The following is a 25,795-nucleotide window of genomic DNA, read 5'->3' on the forward strand; positions in this document are numbered from 1 at the left end:
AGTGAAAAATGTCTTAATTTAAATTTAATAAAATGTATTATTTGATTAATATAAGAAAATTGATGGGTAATTCTGATTATACTTTTTAAGCACATGAATATGCAAAGAAAATCATATTTGATGAGGCCATAAACAAGTTTATAGAAGTTAAATCTAAGAAACAGAAAATTTAATGTTATTATTAATTGAATTAAAAGAATATGTAGGTATATCTTCCCCTAAAATTAAAAAAAAACATTAATATATTATTATTGAACTGTAACATTTTATTGTCATGATTAAATATAAAATCTTCAATAATATGTCATGATTACTTATAAAATCTTCAATAATATATTTTACCACCTACATTTCTATTTTTTTTCATTTCACTTCATTATTAGTCCTAAATATAACTTATAAATAAGGGATGGGATATTAAGAAATGTCCTAATATCAAATTGACTGGATGTCCACTTCCCAAAATCAAATTTACTACATACCCTACTGTTGATGATGAAGTGGAAGAAAAATAATTACAACTGTGATTGGGTCATCATAAACTCCTAGTGGTAGGAAATATGTCAGGAAAATGACTTTCAAAGGAAAAATGCAACAAAAAAAGCAGACACTAAATATGAATACAATGCATAATACTTTCACCCTTACCATGGAAATTGCAATAACAAAGAGTCCTGTAGCATGGAACTAAGCATGGATCAGACAAGCATGTACTAAGAACTAAGCATGGATCAGGTGTCTTTGGGAATTTTTGGAATGCACTATTCTGAAGAGAGAATGAGTAAATACGGAGTGGTAATAAGAAGTCATAAAGCATCAGAAAGAATTAGAAATTATCACTGCTAATTTTACAGTTATCCAGGGAAAGTAATTTGATAGTACAAAAATATGCACTAATAGTTGGTGGCAAAGATATGGCTAAAACTTCTTCTGTTAACCAGTTACATTAAATTCATAAATGAGGTCACTTACAGCTTATTTCAAGTCGGATGAAGTCTTTAATGCCAAGATTTTCTAGGAATACTCCAGATAAAGCCGTGGTTTTAAAAAAGAAGGAAATGTCAGCACTGAATTCCGCATGGAGGGTAGGAAAGTGGAGATAAGAGGCTTCTGTGTAAAATGAGACAGCGTTCCAGAAGTGTCCTGCAAATGAGAAAATCCTTAAGAATGGTTCGTTGTTTTGGAATAGGGCATAGAAAAGCATGGGCATGTGCATAATTTTCAAGACTGGCGAACACTGCAAGGACAGGGATATGGAATAAAAACATCTTGTGCTTATGCAATGCAGAGAGAAATCTTTAGATTTAGTACTCACGGTCACCATAGCAACGCAAGGGACCAATTCTCCAAGCAGCTTCTGAGTTTGATCTGTTGGTATCAGTGATAACTATCTGAGTGACAGGCAAGTGGTCTTTGAAGGAAAGAAAGCCAGTATCATTTGTCCTGCAAAACATAAATTTAAGAAAAAGAGGACAAAATGTGGATAATCTAGGGACTCTTTGCAGACTTGTCTTTTCAAAAGTAATTTGGGTAGTTGCAAGCAGGGTCTGGGAGGGTCAGGGAGAGGGAAACAGAAGGCCTTTCATCTCTTAAGTATGTGTGAAATGCAGAAATGCCAAATACAAAACCCATGGCCAGCTTCCAGAAACCAGTGGGCTGTTCATCTCTCTAAGTGTTTCCAGAAACACAGGTATTTTTACAGAGCCCGATGCTGCTTGCTCTCCTAAGAGCACCCCAACTGCCCAACATAGTGCTGGTGTAACACTAAACATTGCCTCTCTCTCCAGATCGGCTATCTCAGTAACTAACTTGAAATAGGCATCACAAATTCCACTTGATGAATCCAAAGACTTGTTTCAGCCACCTATCAATGGAATTTAATCAGTTTGGGTTGTTTCTTTTCCCCTTTTAGCTCTGGATAAAAGTAAGTCTATACAGTTACTGGTTTGTTGCTCTTCATTTTGTTCTATGTTTAAAACATCTTGGTAGTTATGGACTTGGAGTTTTCATTAATTATGTAAATAGAAAACTGACTAATCACCTTTTAACAAGTTAAGTTAAAAATTATTCGGAAGAAACTTGGCTGTTTTCCTCTTTTCAAATTGTGTTTTCACACTCATGCTAAAGTCCTTATCTTTTAAATGAAATTTTTAAAAAATGTGAGAAATGGGCATTGAATCAATAATTCTGTTGAGCCAGAAATATATGAGTGTTTCCACACAATATTCCTATGCAGTGAGTACCGTTATTCCCATTCACAAATGAGGAAACTGAGGCTTAGAGATAATAGACGAATCGCTTAAGGTCACATGGCACAGAGGCAGGTGAAAGTCACATTCTTGGTATCTATCCTATGTCAAAATTTACAAGTAGACAGATAAGTATATTTTAATCTGAACTGAACTGAAAGAGGCAGCCTGACACCCACACAGGAGTAGTTTGGAGTTAACTACCCACAGAGCCTTCTTTACGGTCAGGATGGATATCTTGCCTGTTTGTGGGAACTGAATGGCATAGCACACACCAATTATTTGGGGCCAAGTGTAAGACACAGCAATTTGATAACAAGAACACAAAGGAAACTATGTATATTAGTTCTCTGTCATCACAAAGAATTTAGCAAAAGACTCAAAATTGATGTTATATTTCATGATAATTTATATTTCATTTACAAGTCTGGGTTTACAGACAAAGAAAATAATGTCCCAATTATCAACTGGGTTAATATGGGTAAGACCAAGTAGTGTGATAAAAATCTTTAAGGACATAGTTTGAGCAAACAGATTTGTTCTGGAATCTGCAGTGCCCAGTTTCTAGCTATGTTAGCTAGGGCAATTCATTCAATTCTGAGATTCCCCAGTGTCCTCAGTTTTCAAAGGGAGGCAATGTCTGTGTTACTGAGTTACAGAGAGGACAAAATGAGATTATATAGTGACCTAGTTTGGTACCTGCTGTACGGCAAATGCACAAAAGTGGTAGCAGTGATACTCATTTTAGTTCTCTCCTCTGTCCCTGAACAACTCTGCAGCCTCAGGCAAGCAAATCATCTATGCAAGTAACTCTGATTCTGTACTGGAGATCTAATACTACACAACACATTATAGAAACTTAAATGTTAATATTTATTATCCAGCTCATCAGATTTAGAGAAAAACATATCAATTCATCTTTGTAATAAATAAAATATATACCTGCACATATATCCCTATAAGTCTATGAACCAATACTATCAAGAAATATCTATCATTTGAGTATTTGTAGTTAGAAGCCATTCAAATGATGTGGGATAAGGCTTTTGTCTCTATTTGAAAGTTCATTTACGAATGTTGTGAAGACACTGAAAAAAATCTGAGACTTCACATTCCACTATCTTTCAGATATTTCAAAACAAATCACAAGAAGTCAAAGTGGAATTAAGACCACAAAAGTCATATTCCTTTCCCGAAGAAAGGCTGATAACAAGTTCTCTAACATCTTATATGGCTATAAGATTTACTTTTTCTCTCCATTTTTATTTTCAAGGTGAAAATGGTAGATTCTGAAGTTTGTCCATCAGCGCTAACTACTTTCTCCCTTACATACTCTGACATCTTGTCTACATCAATTTGATGTCCTTGTGTCAAAGTGTTGGAACATACAAATAGCAACCTAAGAATAAAAATCCCTTCCAAATAGCAAAGGAAAAAAAATCATTTTTAGTTTGATGATGTAAACACATTACCAAATAAACATTTTTTTCTGAAACTATAAAAAAGGAAGTTTTTCTCCAAAGTTGTTTAATGCAATAGAAATAGCAACAAACTCAAATGCCTTTGGAGACCAGGCAAGGAATAAAAATGAATGAAGCCAGTTTTGTGTTAGATGCTAAACGGAGCTGACACACAGCTTCAGTATTGCAGGTAGAGAAGAGAGAGAGAGGAAGACTATAAAAAGTAGATGTCCTGTCTAAAGAGGACAGTTCCATCCATTAGTAACAAATGATTATGCTGTTCATGAATATAAGGCCAGCTGACCATACTGGAATATTAATATAAAACATCTCAATTATCCAATCTTGCCAATGGATTTAGAATTCCATATATATATATATATATATATATATATGGAACTAACACTGCTGCATTGGCCAATAAAACTCAGGGTAGAACTGTGTTTAGCCTGTAAGAACATAGGCATCAAAAGAACTCTGCATATGTATTCATGCTCTTAGGGGCAAGAGTTCGACTTGATTTAATCCAATTTGTGAGGGACAGGTATGACTCAAACATTCCAAAACATTAGTAGGTAGAACTTTTTTGGTAAGGTGTTGGTGATGAATTTTAGCCAAAAGAAATGATACAAATTGTAGTTGCACCTACCGGAGAAAAGGGAGTCTACCGTTGTTGATTTGACATTCTATACATTAACTTGTTTATCTTTCTCTTTAGTTTGAACTTGTTCTCTTAAAAGCAATGACTTTATAGACATAGTCTATTTTTCTTGGAACAGCACATAAGGTCCTTTCCTAAGAGTACAGTGTATTTGTGCACTTTGTAAGTGCACAATTGTTGCTCTGAGGGGCACTGCCATTTGGCTCAGACCACCATGGTTGAGTCCATGTGCCTGGCCACACTGGTCCTATGAAACTGGTAAGGTCACTTTGGCTCTCAGTTTTCTGAGAATGGAATCAGTTTTCTGAGAATGGGAATAATAATAATAACAATAGCAATTTGATATTATTTTATAAATCAAAGTAGATAAGACATATAAAACACACTGACTATCATATAGCAGAAACTTAATAAATAGTTGAACTTTCCAGCAGGTTGAAATGAAAATATGAAATAATATACGATTTAAAAGTGAAATAAAAAATCCCACAGTTGACATGAATGAGCAGCCAGCCATAGAGTCCAGTCCATGGAGGTTCTAAGGGTACAAGGAATAGACATGTGGTCTTCAAAAAACACACATGATCTAATGAAAAATCATGTTCATGAAGAAAAAGATTCAGTCTCGAGAGCAAAAGTGTGGTGCAGAATTAGTCGATGTTGTCTCCCCTCAGTTATAACTATACCTTGCCATTTTCCCAAATTCAGCACTACAGATTGAATGGGGGCACTGTTTCTTTGAGGTGTCATTAGAATAAAGTAGAGTAAAAAGTCACGTGCTACTGTCTGTTTACATCCACCAGTTTTGATTAACTGGTGCTCTATTCTTTTCATAGTTATTTGGTGACTGAGCCTATTAAGAGAGAGAAAGATTTTTCCCCTTTTTATATCCTTTTCCTTTTCTGAATTAAACATTATGCATATGACAGAGAAACCTAGAATATTATGCAAGAAGTCAAGGCCTCAACTCCTTTTGAAGTCCCTGTGTGAATCTGTGTGGATGAGTCTCAAGGGCAGGTTATTGTGTTCCCTGTTTCCTCGGGCTACAAAGGAGGAAAGACTGTTAAGATGCCCATAAGCTACCCTGCAAGTCTAAAGTACTGGCCTGATCTTTGCCATAATTCTATCCAATGTTGGTTAAGGCAAATTTTTCCCTTTGTCTTCCTTTTTTAAGATACCTAGATAAATAATGACCTAGGGAAGTGATAGCAAGGAACTCAAACTGAGCCAAACAGCTATTTGTGCCAAAAAAGCAATGCAAGTGGGGCCTCCCTGTTGGCACAAGGGGTTAACCACAGCACTGTGAAGCTATGTGCAGCCTCAGCAACATGAGGTCCATCTCAGGCCAGCCAAGGAGCTACCCACACAGCACAGAAGACGTCTACTGCCTGGCCCGCTGCTCCCCTCAGCATGTATTTCAGTCAGTCTGCCTGTTCTGCTCCCCACTCTGTCTCTGGTGAATCCTCTCACCCCCCCACACCTCGGGCCTGTACCCCAGTTTTTATATGCATAAATAAGTAAATCTTAAAAAAAAAGCAATGCAAGCATTGACCGTGGACACATATAAAAGTCCCCACCAGAAGATAGCATTCATTCAGTTGTGTCCCTCACTGACCAGCCTATATCTTGAGTCCTGTTTTCTGTTAATAGATAAGAAAAATGAAGGTCAAAAGAAGACAATTTAGACAGGTATTTAAAATTTTCAGTAACTATTTCTCCCATAAATACCCTAGAAACTTGAAATCATAGGGTTCTTCTCAAGTAGCTGTGAAACAACAAAATCAGATCTTAGTATGTGAATACAGTCCAAGTTTACTTAGGGTCACTTTTTTTTATTAAGAAATTACAATCGTCCTCCATACTTTATGAGTATAAAATTGATTTTTAAGAATGCTAACACAAATGAACTTTTTGGAAGGTATGAATTAGTGAACATGTTCTGAAAATGAAAGAAAAGAGGAAAGAATCATTGGTGCCATAAAGTTAACCTTCTAGATCATGCTCATTAAAGAGGTAGGATTCAGCAAGAGATGATTAAAAGCCAAAATTCCTGGACTATATAGCACATACAAGGATACTGATGAATTTAAAATATATATCTTTACTTCTCTGGAAAAAATCATCTGTTCATATTTTCTAACTTTCCAAACTTCACCAAACTCAAATCCAGCTCCTCCTCAAAAATGCTTCCAAATGTGGGCCTTCCTGGTGGTACAAGGGGTTAAGTCTCAGCACTATGAAGCTATTACCAGCCATGGCAGCAAAAGTACAATCCCCGGCCAGGGAGCAACCCCCATGACACAGCAGACCTCTCCTGTCTCGCTACTGCTCCCCTCAGCAGTGTATTTCAGTAGATCCACCTGTTCTGCTCCCCGCTCTGTCTCTGGTGAATCCTCTCACCACCCACCCCCATACATACCTCTCTAGCTTATAACCCCACTCTTGTATGCATAAATAAATAAATCTTAAAAAAATGCTTCAAAATGTTCTAAATTCTTCTTTTTCTAAACTTTTGATCTAACCTATTTTTTTAAATAATTCTTTCTGATATTTATTCACATTTTGAGTTGTGTGTGTTATTCTTGTATGCCCTGTTGGACAACAGGAAGATTGTTTTTATTTTGTTTGAGGTTTCACATTTTATTTTATTATTTATTGCAGTAACTTTAGTTTGCATCATTGTTTGTGTATTAGAAGTATAGGCTCTCCCCCCTCAGTGTTGTTAGCACCCCCCCACCCCCCAAGCCCCATACAGCTGCAGTCCACCACCATGGTCCATTGTGCTCCCTCTCACCCCTCTGGGAAGAATGTTTTGTAGGCAATCACCTTGAAATTAACCAACAATCTGGCAAAGATCTCTAAAATGTGAGTCCATCTGTCCCCAGGGTGACTGGCTTCCTCTTAGTCTGAGGAATCTTATCTTTGTCCGAGGTAGATACTTTATCCTGCATTTCGAGTTCCATTTTCTCTTTCAGTTAAGCTCTCCTTTTATCCTGTACTTTCAGCTGCTTTCTATCTCCTGACAATTGCTGCCCTCTGCAATTGCAGGCTTAAGATTTTCCAGCCCTACTTCTCAATCTAGTTACATCTCTTTTACCTTTTCTCTTTTCAGAACTCTGCAGTCTTCCTCACATCTCTTCCTCCTGCTCTCCCTTTCCCTCCTCAACACACCACTGGACCATGTCTTAGTGACTTACTTATTTCCATGGAGTAGTCAGCTTTTAACTTACATTACTTGATCGCAACATTTAACAGAGCTGCTCTCTTTTCTGTTCTACACACACACACACACACACACACACACACACACACACACACACACACACGTTTTTTCCACCAGTCTATATTCATACGATCACCTAGTAAATGTTTCCTTTGGCTGTCATAGTCATCTCTGACCAGTATGCTCACACGTCCCCACTGTCACTTCTCCCAGGGATCATGCCCCCTGCTCATCTGTGTCGTTCAGTTCTGAGAATGACTCGGTCCAGCACTGCCAGCTACTGAGGCCACACACATACAAGTCTCCATTGCGCCTCCTTTCCTCGCGTCTTTCCTCATTCTCAGTCAACCAAGATGAAAATGGGTACATTGTGCAAAAATGAAAAATGATGTAAAAATATATATAAAAGTCTACTCATCCCTCCTTTTCATTCAAGCACTTTATCTTCATTGCCTGTCGTCAATGTTATTTTGAGACCCCATAATGTCCACCTGGATCTTGGCAATGGTTACCTAACTGGCTCCCTGCTGCTACCCTCTTCCTACCTCTCTGCTTCATACTCCTCCCAGAAACATACTTACCAAAGGTGGCAGTGATTCATACCTTATTGCTTAAAACCTTTTAAGATAGCACTGCCTCCTATACAGAGTCCAAATTCCAAAATATTTAACATAGAGTGGACAATAAAATGCTATTTAAAACCACAATTGCTTTTTATAGAGAAGACATCTTTCTAAAGATAATGATCTATAAGTTAGAGGTACAACTGGTACTGGGCTGCTATTCTTAGAACCTACTAAGGCCTAGAGTCCAGCTAGGACCTCCCCTGGAACTCCCCTCGGGTGCTGAGCATGGGAGCTGCCTCTTGCCTTTCCCTGGCCCTGGAAGCATAAAAACAGTTTAATCCTGATCTAATTTAATCCTCAGAACTGTCCTAGAATGATATCCTAATCGTGACCTGCTTTATACAGGAGGGACACACAAGGTGCTGATAGATGACCTCAGGTACAGAAAGACCTCTCAGGGCATGTCATTTGCAAGTGGGGAGGCAGGACTTGAAGCTAGATTGGAAGGGCAAAGCCTGTGCTGTCACCTCTGGACTCTCCTGCTCTCCAACCAGAGTTTTGCTCCTATAGAGCTGTTCTCTAATTAGCAGAAATCTACTTTGTTCCACATTTATCTGCATCTTCTCCAGGCAGTGCTGGAATAATACTGCCAGACCCTGAGTCCTTGAGCTGCCTTTGAGGGCTGACCATTCCCATTCTGTTCACATGGGCTTTCTCCACTCAAGATACCATTCAATTGATTAGGTTTCAGTTTACTAATTTGCAATTATTTTCCAGTCCTGCATTCCCTGAGATTACACAAGGGTCACCTTGACAGTTTGTAAAGAGATCCACAAACTCTTCAGTTACACATTCCAAGCAATCTCTAGGTTTACTGTTACTGAGTGCAGACCCATCCGTTACATGGTGATTTTTACTAGTGAACTTTCCAGAAGGTAGTACCATTTTGGGGACAGGTATCCTCGGTGATCTTTGCTTATTCCCTTTAGAGTTGGATAGATGATATATGTGTGCTGGCATCTTGTTAAATTCTGTTATCTCTATTATTGCATATAAATATGTAGACTTTTCTTAGAAATAATTTAAATTCTATAAGCTCACATTGCTCCTCATAGTTTATTTCAGATACTGGAAAAATAGAGAAAATAACAAAAATGATGACTGTCAGCTGTTTTGAGAACCAAATACAAGGCACACGTGCTTGATGCACAGATCACTGCTGACTCAGTGAATGCTCTTCAGATCCATGTAAAAAATTTAATAAAATAGAAACTGGAAGCTCAGAAAGGCCAAATGATTCAGGCTCTATAGTAAATATGTGACAAAAGCAGGATTTGATAGTCCCATTACATAATAAACTATCACTGAGAAGGAAGTAATACTTTCTATCCAGAAAATGAGGGTACTGGCAGCAAAAGTAGCCACAATTGTGTGTCCCATACCTACTACATACATTAGTTCACGATACTTTCACTAAAATTCTTGAAGTTAAATTTGCACTGGAAACAGAACTAGTCTTTCTTCTCCTCCTCCTTCTCCCCTCTTTCTTTTCTGCCTTTTTCTTAATGATGAAGACTTTACATGGAGAAACAAATTCAGAGACACTGGAATTTTTTTGCTTTCCAAGGATGTGGGCAGGTTATTTGGAAACAGCATGCGACAGGATGAAATGAAAACACAGGAAGAAGGAACTGAGGAGGAAAACAAGATCACCAAGGTCCTCTGAAGCCACATGGATGCAGGGTTCCTGCAGGTTCTGAGCAAAAAGCTATTCTAACTAATGCCCCTGGTGTGTCTGCGCTTTGATTCTGGTGAGTTCTGCATAGTCCTGGGGGCAGCTTCCTCCCTGGGGAGAGGACCATTTCACTCCACAGAGGTGAGGAGGCCAGTTCTGAACTGAATCCTTTGTGGTCTGTATAAAGTCCTGGTCCCTTCTGCAATCCACCTTAACTTTCATAACAGAATAGTGGATCATTTAATAATTTGAAGCTAACATTCTATTTAATAGAGGTGACCATTTTAAAAGTCAAAAAACATATTTTAAAAAAGATTCAAAGTTCATTGAAGCACTTTCTAACAGTGAAAAATCATTCACAATTAAAATGTTTACCATGAAGGAATGGGAAAATAAGTTATGATGCTATCATATGATGAAATACTTTTCAGCCATAAAAATGGACAGAACACATTCATTTTCATCATAATGTATCATCATATAGTGATGCCAAGTGAAAAATCTCCAAGATATTTTAAGGGGAAAAGCAAGTTACATAACAATGTTTAATATGATCTAAGAATTAGTAACAAATAAAACTTTAAGTTAATAAATATGGTATGTGCATAGAAAGACATTTATATGAACAAACACCTACACGCCCAACTATTTTACATATGTGGTAGAGGTGAGAAGATTTTAAGTGATGGTGAGAGAGGGGGGCTTCTATTTTTTTTTTTTTTACTTATAGCATTAACATTTTATTCCATAATATTATTTACTAGATAGGATTGAGGAGAAATATGATTATAAAAGTTATTGAAAAAGATTTCCCTTTTTATTTTCAAATTTTATTTTTTTTTTATAAATTTTATTGTTATATTCCCCATACAATTGCAGCCCCCCATTCTGACCCCAATCCCTCCCCTCCCGCCCCCCTAAAAGTGTCTCTGGTTCATAGTTTTTTGTTGATTTTGATTTTCACTTTCTTATAGTTATTCATTTTCCTGGTCCCTTATTTAAGTTTTCTAGATTCCTGCTATGAGTGAGACCATCCGGTATTTTTCTTTTTCTTTTTGGCTTATTTCGCTGAGCATGATGCCTTCCAGCGCCATCCATGTTGCAGCAAATTGCATGTGTTTATCTTTTTTGAATGCTGAGTAATATTCCATGGTATATATGTACCACATCTTCTTGATCCAGTCATCTATTTTTGGGCATTTGGGTTGTTTCCAAAGCTTAGCTATTGTAAACAGTGCTGCTATAAACATAGGGGTGCAGGTGTTCTTTGGAATTGATGTTTCTGTGTCCTTTGGGTAAATACCTAGGAGTGGAATTGCTGGGTCATATGGAAGCTCTATGTTTAGTAGGTCCAGAAATCTTCACACAGCTTTCCACAGTGGTTGGACCAGTTTGCATCCCACCAACAGTGCAGAAGAGTTCATTTTTCTCCACACCCTCGCCAACATTTGTTGTTGCTAGTTTTTTTAATATGTGCCATTCTCACTGGTGTAAGATGGTATCTCATGGTAGTTTTGATTTGCATTTCCCTGATGACAAGTGATGTTGAACATTTTTTCATATGCCTGTTGGCCATTTGCATTTCCTCTTCAGAGAAGTTTCTTTTAAGCTCTTCTGCCCATTTTTTGACTGGATTATTTTCTTTGTTGTTGTTGAGTCTCATCAGCTCTTTGCAGATTTTTGTGATCAGTCCTTTATCATTAGTGTTGGGTGCAAAAATGTTCTCCCAGTTGGTGGGGTTTCTCTTTGTTTTTGTTATTGTCTCTTTTGCTGTGCAAAAGCTCTTTAATTTGATATAGTCCCAGCTGTTTATCTTTGCCTTCACTATCACTGCTTTGGGTGATGTGTCTGTAAAGATGTCTTTGATGTGCAAATCACGTAGTGTTTCGCCTATATTTCCTTCTATATATTTTATGGTTTCAGGTCTTATGTCTAGTTCTTTAATCCATTTTGAGTTGATTTTTGTGTATGGTGTGAGGTGGTGGTCAAGCTTCATTCTTTTGCATGTAGCGACCCAGTTTTCCCAGCACCATTTATTGAACAAACTTTCTTTGCTCCAATGCATAGTCTTTGCTCCTTTGTCAAAGATTAGTTGACCATAAATCTGTGGGTTTATTTCTGGATTTTCTATTTGATTCCATTGGTCTGTATGTCTGTTCTTGTTCCAATACCATGCAGTTTTGATGATTATGGCTTTGTAGTATAGTTTGAAGTCTGGGAGTCTGATGCCTCCATTCCCTTCTTTTTTTTTCAGGAGAGCTTTGGCTATTCGGGGTTTTTTGTGATTCCATATGAATTTCATCAATAATTGTTCTATTTCTTTGAAGAATGACATTGAAATTTTGATTGGAATAGCATTGAATCGGTATATTGCTTTTGGTAGGATGGCCATTTTAATAATGTTTATTCTTCCAATCCATGAGCAGGGGCTGTCTCTCCATTTCTTTGTGTCTTCTTCTATTTCTTTTAACAGTGTTTTATAGTTTTCTTTGTATAGGTCCTTTACCTCTTTTGTTAGATTTATTCCCAAATATTTGATTTTTTTTGTTTCAATAACAAAAGGGATGGTCTTTTTGATTTCTTCTTCTTCAGATTTATTGTTTGTGTATAGGAAGGCTACTGACTTTTGCGTGTTGATTTTGTATCCTGCCACTTTACTGAACTGATTGATGAGTTGAATTAGCTTTTCTGTGGAGTTTTTGGGGTTCTCTATGTATAATATCATATCGTCTGCAAATATTGATAGTTTGACTTCTTCTTTTCCTATTTGGATTCCTTAGATGTCTTTCTCTTGTCTTATTGCCCTGGCTAGGACTTCCAGTATTATATTGAAAAGCAATGGTGAGAGTGGACATCCTTGTCTTGTTCCAGATCTTAATGGAATTGCTTTCAGCTTTTCACCATTGAGAATGATACTGGCTGTTGGCTTGTCATAGATGGCCTTTATGATGTTGAGGTATGTTCCTTGTATTCCAAGAATTTCAAGGGCTTTTATCATGAATGGGTGTTGCACTTTGTCGAAAGCTTTCTCAGCATCTATTGATATTATCATATGGTTTTTATATTTCTTTTTGTTGATGTGTTGGATAACGTTGATTGATTTTCGGATGTTAAACCATCCTTGTGCCCCTGGAATGAATCCAACTTGGTCGTGGTGAATTATCTTATGGATACATTGTTGGATTCTGATAGCTAAAATTTTATTGAGGATTTTTGCATCAGTGTTCATTAGGGAGATTGGCCTGTAGTTTTCCTTTTTTGTGTTGTCCTTGTTCGGTTTTGGTATTAGTGTAATGTTGGCTTCATAGAACGTGTTTGGTATTGTCCCTTCCTTCTCAATTTTTTGGAAGAGTTTGTGAAGGATAGGCACTAATTCGTCTCTGAATGTTTGGTAGAATTCATTTGTAAATCCATCAGGTCCTGGGCTTTTGTTTTTGGGGAGGTTTTTGATTACCATTTCAATTTCGCTAATTGTAATTGGTCTGTTTAGGTGTTCTATTTCTTCTTTATCTAGCTTTGGGTGATTGTAGAGTTGTAGGAATTTGTCCATCTCCTCTAGATTGTTAAACTTGTTTCCATATAACTGTTCATAGTAGTTACTGATTATTCTTTGGATTTCTGCTGTGTCCGTTGTGATTTCTCCTCTTTCATTGATGATCCTGTTTATTTGTGCTTTCTCCCTTTTTTCCTTTGTGAGCCTGGCTAGGGGTTTGTCTATTTTATTGATTTTTTCAAAGAACCAGCTCTTGGTTTCATTGATCTTTTGGATTGTTTTTTTAGTTTCAATTTCATTTATTTCTGCTTTGGTTTTTATTATTTCTTTTCTTCTACTGGTTTTGGGGTTTTTTTGTTGTTCTTTTTCTAGATCTTTGAGCTTCGAGATTAGGTTGTTTCTTTGCGTTCTTTCTTGTTTCTTGATGTGAGCTTCTATTGCTATATATTTTCCTCTTATTACTGCTTTTGCTGCATCCCATACATTTAGGATATTGGTGTCCTCCTTGTCGTTCAATTCAAAAAATTTTTTAATTTCTTCTTTGATCTCCTCATTAGTCCAATGGTCTTCCAGTAGTGTGGTTTTTAATCTCCATGAGGTAGGAAAGTTCCTTGCCTTCTTTTTATGGTTTATTTCTAGTTTGATGCCTTCATGGTCAGAAAAGATGGTTGATATGATTTCAATCTTGGTGTATCTGTTGATGTTTGTCTTGTGCCCCAGTATGTGATCGATCCTGGAGAATGATCCGTGTGCGCTTGAGAAAAATGTGTACTCCGTTTTTTTGGGGTTTAGTGTTCTATAGATGTCTGTTAAGCCCAATTGCTCTAGGTCTTTATTTAGAGCTTTGGTTTCTTTACTTATTTTTTGTCTTGTTGATCTATCCATTGTTGATAGTGGTGTGTTGAAGTCTCCCACTACGTATGTGTTTTCTCTGATGTCTGTTTTCAGAGAGGACAACAGTTGTCTGATATATTTTGGTGCTCCTTCGTTTGGTGAGTATATGTTAATGAGTGTTATTTCTTCTTGAAGTATTGTCCCCTTGATCATAATGTAGTGACCATTGGGGTCTCTTTTTATCTTTTTGAGTTTGAAATCTGTTTTATCTGATATAAGTATAGCTGTTCCTGCTTTCTTTTTTGGTCCATTTGCTTGTAGGATTGTTTTCCATCCTTTAACTTTGAGCCTATTTTTATCTTTTGTAGCTAAATGTGTTTCCTGGAGACAGCAAAAGGTTGGGTTTTGTTTCTTAATCCAGGCTGCAACTCTGTGTCTTTTTATTGAAGAGTTTAGTCCATTTACATTTAGAGTTAATATTCATATGTTAACATCTGTATTTGCCATTGTGTTTGTCTTTCCTTTGATTTTATTTATTTATTCTTTTAATAACTTTTTTTTTTTTTGGCCTTCTTTCATTGTTATTCGTCTCTCTGAGGTTCTGGCTTTAGGACTCCTTGTAGTATTTTTTGGAGTGGGGGTTTAGTTGCAATGAAATTCCGGAGTTTCTGTTTGTCTGGGAAGGTCCATATTCTTTCTTCATGGAGGAAAGAGAGCTTTGCGGGATAGCGTATTCTTGGTTGGCATCTGTTTTCTTGGAGTCTGTTGACTATGTCCCTCCACTCTCTCCTTGCCCGTAGTGTTTCTTCAGAGAAGTCTGATGTCAGCCTGATTGGTTTTCCTTTGAATGTTATCTGTTTCTTCCCTCTTGCCAGCTTCATTATTTTTTCCTTGTCCTGGATTCTTGGGAGCTTTACTATTATGTGTCTTGCTGTATTTTTCCTTTCGTCGTGGAAGTTTGGTGTTCTTCTTGCTTCTTGTATATCAATTTTCAGCTCCTTCTTCACATTTGGGAAGTTCTCTTCAATTATCTCTTTGAATATTTTCTCTGTTCCTACATCTCTCTCCTCTCCTTCTGGTATTCCTATAACTCTTATATTTCCTTTCCTCATGGAGTCAGATAGTTCCCGAAGTCTTTCTTCGTTCTTTTTCCTTCGTACTTCTCTTTCCTTTTCTGTTTTGGTTCTTTTTATTTCTGTGTCTTCAAGATTACTTATTCGTTCTTCCATTTCATCTATTCTGCTTTCATTGCTTTTCCCAGAATTCTTTAGTTCTTCCATTAATTCTTTGATCTCCTGCATTTCTTTTACTTCCCTCTTTAGGGACTCAATTTCTTTCTTCTGACCATTGTTTTCCCTCTCTAGGGACTCAATTGCATTCTTCTGATCGTTGATTATTTTTCCCTTATCATTGTTTTCCTTTATGACTTCTGTCAGTTTTTTAATCACGGCAATTTTAAATTCTCTTTCTGGAAGGCTCAGAAATTCTTCCAAGTTATTGTCGTTGCAATCTGGGGGCTGGCTTTCTTTTTGTGGTGTGCTTTTTCTCTGGAGAGTTGTTAGGTTGCGTGTGGTTCTTCTCCTCCCTACTGTCTGTTTTCTAATTTGCCGTATGCGTTGGGACACTGTGTTGTTGGGACTTGCCGGCATCTTGGGTGGGCTTCTCTGTTCCCCTCTGGTTCTTCCAGGAGTCATCTGTCAGTTTCAAGCAGCCTTTACTGGAGAAAGGTCCCTGTTCTAAAATGCCGATGTGGGGACACACTCCCTTGTGCGCCTGGTCTGCCCCGGCGGTGGGTTCCTGCTCCCCTCTGGGCTTGGACTGCAGGCCAGAGGGGGTCTGGCGTGGGCAAACTTCCCCCGCTCACCTCTGGCTCCTGAGGAAGCCTTCTGCAGGTAGTCTTTACTGAAGAAATGTCCCTGTTCTAAAATGGTGATGTGGGACACACTCCCTGCGCTTCTGGTCTCAGGCACACTATTCTGCGCGCCTGGTCTGCCCCGGCTGTGGGTGCTCGCTCTCCCTGTGGGCTCAGACTACTTGTTCAGAAGGGGCCCGGTGTGGGCTAACTCCTCAGCTGGCCACTAGCTCCTTCAGTAGCCTGTGCTGGGGTCAAGTTGCTAGGTGGCACCAGAGATCTCTCCTAGAGCCCTTGGGGAGCTGATTTTCCACCCCGTGGGACAGGGAGCAGAGCGGGGATGGTAGGGTACACCTCAACGGCTTTGGGGTACTGTGTCTGCCTTGTGCCCCACCGTCGTGGGGAACCCACGCCCCTAATTTCGTGCCCCGGGTCTCAGTTCCAAAGCCCTCAGTTCCAGGACGCGGGCTGTAGCCCAGATCAGTGGCGCGGGAATGGCGCCTTTTGAATCCCGCTCCCCTGCCTGGGCGCCTTGTTCCTGCTCACTCAGGGAGGGCCTCCGCCGTCTCCCCGCAAGCCTAGGTCGCAGGCGCAGGGCCCTGGGCAGCTACAATCCGAGCGCAGCTTTCGCGCAAGCTTACCGGGCGCCGGGGCTGTGTGCTGGTGCTGGTCTCCTCCTGGTGGGCGGGGCTCTCTTTAATGGCGCCTGGAGCTCACCTCCGCGGCGGCGGATCCTGCAGGGTTCGCCTCAGCTCCCGTTCACGGGGTGTGGTGGCTGAAATAGTTCCTTTCCACTCACAGTCCCACTTGCTGCTTCCGTTTTTCTTGTTGGGCGTTTTGGTTTGTTGTTTCCCTCGTCTCTGCCGGTCAGAGAGTGCCGCCTCTGTGGGCGGGGGAGGGGAGCAGGGTTCTGTGCTTCCCTCCCTTCTGGTCCTCTTTTATGGCAACTTTCTTCTTCGGGCAGTTTGCTGGAGTCGTCCGTTTATCTTCCGTGTCCCAGTTCTCACTGGGACCTGCCGCTTTTCCTCCCTATTAACTTTTTTTAATGGGAGATCTTACTCGCAGCATCTCCTCGCCGCCATGTTGCTCCGCCCCTCCTTCTATTTTTTTATTTTAATATTTCTGAGATTGTTTTTTATAAGACTATAATAGAACATACATCTTTTGTAATAAAAAAACCCTTAAGTTTAAAAATTCAGTAAAATAATTTAATTATACATTGTTAAATATGGACTCCTACATGGGGTCAATCAGATTGAACAATTGTAAACAAATCTGCAGGAGAAAAAAGAGGTAAGCAACTCTTCTTATGTGTACCGGAGTAAGAGCTACTGTGATGAGAGCAATGCCATCCACAAAGTCATAAGTAGGCAAATTAAGGTAAAATCTAGGCTCATTGCATTTTTAAGTAGACTTGTATGTTGTTATATAATAATAGTCCAAATAAAATGCATAGGCTAAAATATACTACCCAAATGCTAACTTTTAATCCCGTTATTGTTTTTGAGTTCTATTTCTGATATATTTTTACATTTACTCAATGAGACTCCACTGGCAATTTAGAAATAATATATTTGTACATCTTGACAGATAACAGATGCCTCAGTCTACATTTTGGTTTCAAATGAGCATAAAGAGGAACCTTTCACAGTGATGTTTTGTTTTCCAGAACCAACAGGTCTTAAATTGCTTATACAAGATATTTTCCCACTAGATGATAAGATGGTGGCATCACTGAATAATAAAAAAAGGAAACAAAACAAAACCACTCCATAATGCTACCCTTGGTAAACTAACAACTATTTTATCAACTATATTTCTCCATCTAGAATTCTACAGGATACCGATATGATATGTTGGCTTTGAATATCCAGTCTCTGTTGACAAGCTCTTCCCTCCCTCCCTGCATATTTTTGTACTGTTCCTTCTTTTCTTAAATATGCAGTGCCTTCTATTATCTCCGCTTAGATATACCACAGAACCTTGTTTCTACAAAGAATCTGAAAACAAGTCATGAGATCCTTAGTGGAAACAATTTAGTATCAAGCTACTCCAGGAAATTTATTTTATGTGAAAATTTAATAAATAAAATAGCAGGCTACTGGGCCTCCCCTGGTGGTGCAGTGATTGAGCGCTGGGCTGCAAGGTGGCCCGCAGCCTCTGCAGCACCGGTTTGATCCTTGCCACCTGTGAGGGTCCCACAAAAAAAAAAAAAAAAAAAAAAAAAAAGAACAGCTATTAAAAAAAATAGCAGGCTATCATGTGCAAATGGAGGATGAATTTGGACAGGAAGAGAGGACAGGAAGGGAAATGACTCCATTTATTCAAAATTAATGCATGAAGGACCTACGATGTGCCAAGCACACTTCTCTCCAACACAGGTGAAGGTCCTGATTATACTGCTAGATGCATGTGAGAATTCAGGATCTGAGTGAGTAAAAATCCAGATAAACCTTTGACGAATTCTGCCTGCCTGGGGGCAAAGGCATTTTTAAAACTCAATATGTAGTACAATGACTCATAAACAGATTCATGAATAATACAATTCAACCAGCAGAGTTGAACTTTATTACTATTTTTTCAATAAGAAAAAGAACCTCAGTGTGTCTAAAGTGGCCCTTTCCTTTCTCTAGGATTCAGAGTCCCAGTCACATCTTGGAATCTGAGCAGGAGTGAAGACCCTCACAGTGCTGTCCTGTGCATCTCAGAGGTGGAGGTTTAAGGGAACCATGGGGGGTCTGAGAGACCAAACAAAAGCCTATGTGAGAAAACAGGAAAATCCTAAACCCCAGCATCATTCTCCTATAGACACTGTCTCATAAAAGTTTATGAGACAGGAAGGGAAGGTCTTTGTGAAGGAAAAGTTGTGGTCCAGACATGGCATTTATCAAGAAAAGTTAATGCAATGGTATAAAAAGATAACTTTGGGGTCAGATGGATCATTTCTGTCTACTTTTTTGTTGGTAGGTTGGTTGGTTGGTTTTACTTTATTTTATTATTGAGGTAACACTTTACTACACTGTATATAAGTCAGAGATCCAGGATCACACATGTTCAGATGTTTGTAATTACACCACACCCACCACCAAGGCACCCATAGCCTTTCACCATACTTTTTGATAATCATAGAAAGTAAAGCTGCAGCAAAAGCTTACGCTGAACATTGGAAAATATGTGAAAGATGGGTAACAGGTACCAATGAAGTAAATATCAGTTAATCCAAGAATGGCCATGGCTGATCTACCAGAAGACAGAAGGTAAAAATATGTCCAACAGAAGTCATTCACCCATTGTTCATGCCTAGATTCAGCACCATTTATTAAATAATTTCTCTGTTGTAAAGAAATGGAATCAAGGGATAAAGAGTAGTTTGAAGCTTCAGGAATCCATGTACCCCCCAAAAAAAAAATCTCCTAAAAATATTTTATTATCTAAGAAAAAGAACAAGCTTCCCCTTTTTGGTGCAGGATGACCAGAATTTAAACCTTATATAATGTTCTCCCCTGTTTAGTGCCATATCGCTTTATAAAAGGTACATTAACAGCAAGAAGCCAAGAACACAGTTACTAAAAATCAAATAAAATGTCTTCATTTTCTTATGAATAAATAAAAGAATATTCTGTTAAGCAAGAAAATTACACTTTAGTTCTACCCAGTGTTTAGTTGAGAAAACCTTTCAATCAGGTGTTAGCCATCACCAAGCAGCACACTTGGTGACCCCCCGTCGTGTCCAGCTTGCTGGGTGACCATCCCCTGTGTCCTTCCACCAGAAGGAGGACCCACCACCCACATAACCCAACATCCCCCTTGTTGTCTTCCACGGACCACAAGCTGGAGCTGTCACTAGAATTTGTTTTCCTACTTTGGGTAGTCTAAAATATCTAGGTCATAAAACTCATGGAAAATTTCTATTGGTTAAATTGAAACCATTGTAAATGTCATTAACAGTGAAATTATTACTCATTGCAAATTTTTCATTTCTTGATCTTTGTCTTCCTGTTTACTACTTTGACTGAGAAACTCTTAAGAAGTGAGTTTCATAGTATACTTGAATCAGATGTTTAGCTGAGGTTTCTCTTAAAGAAGGGATTGCAGCCTCCCTGGAGGCTCAAGGGGTTAAATCTCAGCACTATGAAGCTATCTGTAGCCACAGCAGCACCAGTTCAATCCCTTGCCAGGGAGCTACCCACATGGTGCAGCAGACCTCTCCTGTCTCACCCACTGATCCCCTCAGCAGTGTATTTCAGTAGATCCACCTGTTCTGCTCCCCACTCTGTCTCTGGTGAATCCTCTCACCCCTTGCACCTCTGGCATACATCCCAGTTCTTCTATGCAAAAATAAATAAATAAAATATGTTTTCAAAAAGGGGGATTTGTGCTTTTGGGGTTCAGTAACTATTTATTTTCCCCTCATCCATCTCCATCTTCTGAGATGCTTACCCTTCATTCACCTCTACTCCACATACTTATTTTCTTCATTTATGGGGTCTTGTTGAAATATGTAACAATCAGTTATTTAGTTACGTGGGAGGCTTATTAAAACAAAACAAAACATTATTAATGACCAGAAGCATGAAGAGGACTGAGAGGCCCTGAGCAGCCTGACTTGGTAAAAACTACAACACCCTTGATGATATGACTAGAGGCCCTGGGAAAATTCTCTCTGACATCTTAACTAACTCCAATAACACATAATCCCAACTCAGAAACTTGTTTGAAGTCGACAGCAGGAGTACTTTTGGATTCAGTTGGAATCCAACTTTCTACTCCTTTAATCAGATAATCTTAACCAGTGTACTGATCATCTCAACTTTCAATTTTGTGTCTGGACAAAAGGAGATAATACATCCAACCTAAGGACTGTTGTGATGATGACATGAGATTTAGAAACCAGACACCAAAAAATAATTCAGTAGATGTTTAGTGACATTTGTAAGAGACAATATTATCTAAGCAGATGTAATACAGTAAACTGCTGTATTAGATCCATTAGATGCTATACTAACCCTGACAGTTTCCTGAGTAACTTAACCCAAGAAACTTAAAAGAATTTCACAAGGTATAGATAGTTGAGGTTTCTTAGGAAAATCCAAACTACCAGTGAAAAGGGCATGCTTGTCTGAAAAAAAATTTGAAAAGTGCAGTAAGCCAGCTAGGGCACAGGTTAGCCAAGAATGAGGGTGAAAGAATGCTGAAGAATACGGATGTTTCACAATTATGTCCTATTTTGCACATTTTCTTTCTACAGTAAATACTAAAGTTAAATAAATAACTAATGTTATCTATTTATAGTATTTCCACAAAGCTCTGCCAGATCTCATGTCTGAATGTATGTATTCTATGTCCACAATTCTTGTTCCACAAAAATCTATCATTATTTCACATTCAAGGAGCTACATGATCTGGATTTGACTTCCCTCTACCATCATGTCCTATAAATCCCCATAAGAAAACTGTACAATAACCACACCAATATGCACTAGTGGTTTGAGGAGTAATTTTTATATTATTTCACATTTCACTAAGTACAAGGAGGGTCCCCCTATCCATATTCCACTTACTTTAGTTAACTGCTTCTGGTCCTTCAGAACTTACTGCTTTTTCTTGAACTCCAACTATCACATCTATATCCACCACAGGTCCAAACACACCTTGGACATTCATCACATTGATCCATTTATGGCTAACTAGTTTTTCTTCTCCCCATTGTTATGTGAGTTCTTCAAGATCAAGGTCAATTATGTCCTTGACTTTGTCTGCACAGCAGACTACCTGCCTGTTGCAAAGTAAACATGTGATAAATGAGTAATATCAGATGGAGCATTAAGTACCGCTGCAACTACAAATTATTTTCCAAAACTGTCACCATATAACTTAGGACTAGGTTCTAAGATGATGAATGAAATAAAAAAAAAAAAAGTTAAATCAGAATCTCAACCCCTTCTCCCTCATGAGACTGACAGAAGGAACTTCTTGATGTCCTCTGAATCTTGCCCTGAGATGCTGACCATGCTTTCCTGGGCATACTTATGAGGGGAAGTTAGATCCCTGTCTTTTGATCCTGGGTAGGTTGGTCATTGAAAAACTGTATGGAAATTAAATGCTGATGCCTTCATTGCCACAATAAGTTGCAGAAGATGGGGCTTTGTCATTTTTCTACAGAAAATGGAAAGGGTTGTATAGGAAAAATGATGATGATGCTTTTGCGCTGTTGGCCTCTCTGACTATCACCTGCGGCCTTGAATGCAGGAGGCATTTAGGAGCATGGGCTTGGGGTACACTTGATGGTGGACACCTGGAGCATGGTGTCGGTGTGCATAAATGGGCACACCTGATCTTAGAGGCTAAGCATATAAGGGTAGTGTCAAATAGGACAGTGCAGCAGAGTGGCAGACAGCAGCATGACAGCTATTAGAGGTAGAGACCACAAGTGTAGGGGAAGGTAAAATATCAGGCTTTTCTGCCCTCCTGCCATCAGGATGGATGATGGATCTGCGGTCCTGAATGGGTGTGGACACATGTAGATGGGATTCACCTGGGCTGAGAGACTGGGCTTATAAGGGCGGCGTCATGGGGACACCAGCAGAACCACGAGTAGAAGCAGAGGAGAAACACGAGAGAAGCAGAGAGAATGCGAGCATGCTGGAGAGCCCAGAAAGAGTGAAAACTTGCTGGGGGCTGGGAGGCCTGCCAGCTTCCTGGCTCCCTAGTAACCCTGCCTGCCGTGTGCCTGGTAGATCCCAACAAAAGCCTGAAAAGCCACTGAGGGCTCCAGGACTCTCCTTTACCCGGTCTGCTGGATCAGAAAACCTGCACTGTATGCTTCCTGCCGATACAACGAGACAATGCCACAGAGTGCCCAAGGAGTGGAGATTTGCTGGGGGCTAGGAGACCTGCCAGCCTCTTGGCCCCATAGACCCCCCCACTCTGCCCTACTGCCTTGCTGGTATAAAAGGTTGTTAGATATACACTATCTTCTATGTTGATGATTATAAGGGAACCAGAGCAGAGGGAAAGGATGTTCTGAAGAGGTGGCCCATCTCATAGAACCCAAGGGGGCCAAAATTTTGGCCATTTTCTCACTGAGCTGAGGTTTCATTTACAATAGTTTCTGCTGGCCTCCCTGGTGGTGCAAGGGGTTAAGATGCAGTACTATGAAGCTATCCACAGCCACTGTAGCACAAGTTCGATCCCCAGCCAGGGAGCTACCCACATGGCGCAGCAGACCTCTCCTGACGCACCCGCTGCTCCCCTCAGCAGTGTATTTCAGTCGATCTGCCTGTTCTGTTCCCCACTCTGTCTCTGGCAAATCCTCTCACCCCTGGTACCTCTGGCCTGTACCCCAGTTCTTGTATGCATACATAAATAAATTTTCAAAAATAAATAAATAAATAAAATAGTCTCTGCTGTTGTGAATTCAGAGTGAAGGAAAACTACTTAAAATAAATTTCAGCTGGTTGAGAGCAGCTTCACATAGGAATTCTTAATTATAATTGAGCGCCATTTGAAGAAGCAAGCACAATTAGAAAAGCAAAACTAAAGAATGCCTTAAATTCAGACAAAAGTGTCTTTAGAAATGTTCTGTGCATATTTCCATAATCGATAGAGTGAAAAACTAGCAGTTCAACTGGAAGACAAAGGAACAGTAGATGTAATGATCATGGGAATTTAAAAATAAACTTAATTTACAAAAGGAATTTGTAAATGAGTGGCTACTCTCAGATATATGGAGTTCAAATTTTGCATCTGTCACTTAGTAGATATGTGTGACCTTAGGAAAATTACTGAACCTCTCTGCAACATGCCTCAACTTTAACATGCAAAAGTGAAAAGGTAAAAAACAAATTATGGAATTATAATTTAATTTACAAAATTTTATTTATTACGAAATAAATCTTGCAATATAGATTTATTTCTATGCTCAATCATTAGAAATCTCCTTTGCTATATTTTTATCGACAGTAAAAGGGTAGACTGGTGACTGAAACATCAGTGGCAAATGGAGGAGAAAGAAATAGTTTATCTAGTTACACATTCCTCATCTCCCACTCGATCTTAAAAAACCTGCATTCCCCACAATATAGAAACACTGGCTAAATCACAAGGCTAAATATTCCATTAAGTTCTTTGTTTAAAATGGAATGTTCAGAAATAAGGAGGTGATGATGTGAAAATGAGCTTTATGTTGCAAACCTCAGTAATAGTCCTCAAAATACTGGAACTGGCAACTTTCAAAGTTAAAAACAATCACAGTCATTAGGAAACCCTAGTTCGTATTGAATTTCTCATTCGGGCTCTTCTCTCGGGGGAAATTTTATGCATCAATTAATGTACTTTCTCCACAAGCGAAGTGAGATTGTGATGCCCATTACCATTCATCCTTGTCGGCATCACAATTGCAGAAGTGTCGAATGTCCAGGCAACTCTCGTCCAGGCCACACTCACACTGCTGGATTCCAGGAGGGGCACCACCCCAGTAAGGGTGCCTTTCATTGGACCGCCCAATCCACCAGGTAAATGGTGTTCCATCTGAAAGAGAATATATTTTGTCATCAGAGTGGAGCCAGCCTGAACTAGCACTGAGGAATCACAGAAACTGAAGATAATGTATTGTAATATATATTGTTGGTGTGTACATTATATGCCATATATATAGTCTGTCTGGTTGGCATATATAATATATGTAATATATACCTCAAACACACACACACACACACACACACACCCCTCCTTCCTTCCATATCTCATCACTTCTTTCTTTTCCTTCACTTTTTTCTCTCCTTTCTTTTTTCCTTTCTTCATTTCTCCCCTTCCTTCCCACCTTCCCTCCTTTCTCCTTTACAATCTTTCTAGACACACACACACACACATATATCTATATCTCTGTACCAATATGCACATTCACATACAGACAACACTTTCGTGGAAATTATATAGTGTGACATTGATTAATCACAATATTCAGAGGCATTACCACTAAGAAATGCTTAATAAATCACTCACATATCAGAAATGAGTAAAGTTTATCAAAATTTGGAGATTATAGATAGGTGGATACATACAAAACCATATAGACAAATAAAGCTATAGACACAAATATTAACTTCCTTTTAAAGGTACTCAAGAAAAATCCACCACCTGAGGGCCAATATCTGCCTGACATCTGTCCTTAGTCACAGGCAGAGTATGTGAAGGGGTGGTTGTAGGGCCTGTGGGAAGACAGTTTTCTCAGTGTTTTTCACCGTGACCTTCCAGCAGAGGTGGCCCAGCACATAACTGTAGCCTTGAGGTGTAGTCCTCATGGAAGAAAGCAGTAATGATATGTCATGTTGATGTATAGTTCACATGCGTGAAAACATACTTCTGTAGACGAGGCCTAAACTTGGCCCTGTGCTGGCTTTGTCTGTAAATCATTTACACGCTAATAGGGCTTCAGTACAGGTGTAGGAGCTCTCACAGCTTCTCACTGACCACTCAGGGGGCACAAGACCAGTGTTGAGACAAGAACCCAGAGGCGCTGCCACTGCTGGTTGCTGCGAATGTTGCTACCTGTGTGTCCACTGCCTCATAATAACAACATGTTCCTGCTCCCCACATATGGGCTTCATTCCTGCTTTCTCACCTGCCACCATCAAGAACTGGGCAAGCTTGTAGCTGATGCCCTACAGGTGGGGACAAAGGTGTAGAAGGAATGTTCGCTCAAAGAGGGCAACCCTTTTCTA

The 25,795-nt window shown here is 39.1% G+C and overlaps 1 protein-coding gene across 2 annotated transcripts in view; it reads right to left on the minus strand.

Annotated features, from left to right (window-relative positions):
- The window catches only part of CNTNAP5 (contactin associated protein family member 5), a gene marked incomplete at its 3' end in the record, with an annotated part of 850,995 nt that overhangs the window by 129,799 nt on the left and 695,401 nt on the right, over positions 1–25,795 (minus strand). For both annotated transcript variants that reach the window (XM_084247346.1, XM_084247345.1), the window contains exons 14-16: positions 24,446–24,602; positions 1,316–1,443; positions 973–1,143 (exon numbers count right to left, since the gene is read on the minus strand). In XM_084247346.1, the coding sequence (XP_084103472.1) occupies positions 973–1,143; positions 1,316–1,443; positions 24,446–24,602 (456 nt within the window). The remainder of the gene's footprint in view (positions 1–972; positions 1,144–1,315; positions 1,444–24,445; positions 24,603–25,795) is intronic.

The sequence above is a fragment of the Talpa europaea genome (assembly GCF_964194135.1).
Source record: "Talpa europaea genome assembly, chromosome: 1".
In the NCBI taxonomy this organism is placed as follows: Eukaryota; Metazoa; Chordata; class Mammalia; order Eulipotyphla; family Talpidae; genus Talpa; species Talpa europaea.